This window comes from Papaver somniferum, chromosome 11, assembly GCF_003573695.1.
Source record: "Papaver somniferum cultivar HN1 chromosome 11, ASM357369v1, whole genome shotgun sequence".
In the NCBI taxonomy this organism is placed as follows: Eukaryota; Viridiplantae; Streptophyta; class Magnoliopsida; order Ranunculales; family Papaveraceae; genus Papaver; species Papaver somniferum.
In genome coordinates, this window is record NC_039368.1 from 82,561,121 (window position 1) to 82,563,302 (window position 2,182).

At 38.1% G+C, this 2,182-nt stretch overlaps 1 protein-coding gene across 1 annotated transcript; it reads right to left on the minus strand.

Moving 5' to 3' along the window:
* Positions 1-1,506: 1,506 nt before the first annotated feature.
* Positions 1,507-1,893, minus strand: LOC113324689 (U11/U12 small nuclear ribonucleoprotein 25 kDa protein-like). Its single transcript, XM_026572985.1, has one exon. The coding sequence runs from the start codon at positions 1,891-1,893 to the stop codon at positions 1,507-1,509; it is 387 nt and encodes a 128-aa protein (XP_026428770.1).
* Positions 1,894-2,182: the final 289 nt, after the last annotated feature.

A 2,182-nucleotide genomic window follows, 5' to 3' on the forward strand; every position in this document is an offset into this window, starting at 1 on the left:
TTTCAGCGGTCTCATATTTTCCAGATAACAAGACCGTCTGAGTCAATTCTCAATCAACTAGAAAGAATGGAGGTCTGTACTTGGCGATACATTCCAAGCCTCTTATGACAATATTCGTATACAAACGTCTGTTCTTGTTCACGATTGTGGTGGTACAAATTTAGCTGATATGTTCTGTTGTATCTGGTGATCTATGCAGGAGGTGAAACAACAGTGTGATGGAAAAAGGTAATTCCATTTCTTATTTTATCTTAAATTTTTCTATCTACGTTTTCTTTAGAGAACAACTTTGGGCGTTTGTGCTGTTTGTCCTTTCAGAAATGTGTATCGCGGCCTATTAGCAACCCAGAGGGAAAAGGAAATGTCAAGATCTTTCAAGGGTGAAACCTTTTTATCTCACCAGTTGCAAGCAGCCTCTAATGAATACGAACGAGAGGCGATTTGTTTCATTTCCTGTTTGAAATCATTGAAAGAAGCGCAAACACGGAGTTCTCTAACACAGGGAATCCAGCATCATGATGCGCAGGTTAATTATGTTCTAGCTATAGAAAATAAATTTCAGATGCGTAGATTCCATACTCAATCTGAGGCGTGTGCTGTTAATTAATATTTTTCATGTTCCCTTTTCTCAAATATAAATAAAACTCATAGTTTCCTGTTTGGCATTAAGCAGATTAGTCTCTTTAGCAAAGGACTAAAGGCCCTCCAGGCAGTTGACTGGGAAGCGAGACCAGTGGCTAAGCATCGACACAAAGTCACAACTCTTTTATCCCTCGGAATCGCCAGAACGAAAGATGTGCAAGCTTGTGTGGAACTTGCAGTAATTTACGGTGTACACTGCCCTTGCAACCCAAAAAGCCGGAGCTGACGAAGGGACAGAAAGCAATGTCCAAAGCGCATACAAGAAGTCATATCCACTTTTGTCATCTCAAAAAATAGGCGACATCTCAAAAAATAGGCGAGGTTCATGTCCTCCCTATCCCCACAACTGATAAAAATCCGCAGTTAGTTCGATCTGTTATGGCGAGGAGAAGTCAAGACCTGTATGGCACAATTGAAAGTCGGTTAACACCATCAAATGCAGCATCATATTCATTACCAATGCACCCTGAGACTAATGAGTCCCCTCGTAGTCATTGAATACCTTTAGATGTGGCCATACTCTTGTAGTCTTGCAGACTTGTAACAAAGTGAACTACTGTACATATATATACTACACGAGAATCATCAGTTAGCTTTGTTTTTTTTATAAACTAATGTAATTATTGAATAGCTCGATCTGGAATATTGGAATTTGACATTACTTTAATTTGATAATTCCGATTACCGAAAAAATAAAAGCTAATCCAAATACTAACATCAACTTATTTCAATTTTTACATACTTTTCCAAAAAAATAAATTAATAATATAATAATAATAATAAAAACCACTAATTTCTTATGAACATAATCTAAGGAGCAACAACAGATGTGCACGAAATTTAATATTGCTCCGTCTTTGAGATTCAAAATATTCTTTTGCGTCCGGGCCCTCTATCCTCCAATATACAAGCTGCACCTGGTAGGCGATGGCGCACAAAGGAGAGCTTTGATCTATCATGGATCGGAATGTTTCTGATTCTATCTTTATCGTCTATCAGTTTATAATCCTTGTACACCAACCATAAGTAGCCCCATACGAAAGGCCATCTTACTTGTTTATCTGCAACAACATCTTCTATAGCTTTCTTAACCTTCGCCACAGTAGCGTTTCTGCCGACTTGAACTTCAAACTCATTACCATCCCACTTTACGATAGTTAAATTTATAATCGAAGGCAGCTCTTTGTACGTCGACGTGGATGATGCTAACCGTGAAAGAAATCGGAGGGGGTTCTTCTTAGTGAATTTCATTCTCTCTACTCTGAATAAATATGGTGTTCACGCAGTTGCTGGCTTACAAAGTTTATAGGAATTGATAGATTGTTTATGAATTGCGTGATTCTTAGTGAAAGCAATGACATACTTATATAGGCATGCATGCAGCTTGTAAACGGTGGGATATCCCGGATTCTGATCGGAAACGGACTACAAAATCCGTCTAGTAATGGGAAAGCTAATTTTCTAAATTTAGTCTGATATAAGTTCAGATTACACAAAGATGTCATAAAGCAGCCGTTATCATAATGTCTGACACGTGTTG

Bases quoted from the DNA above. Each gene is read 5' to 3' on its own strand.
- LOC113324689 (XM_026572985.1), bottom strand. From the start codon at position 1,893: ATGAAATTCACTAAGAAGAACCCCCTCCGATTTCTTTCACGGTTAGCA.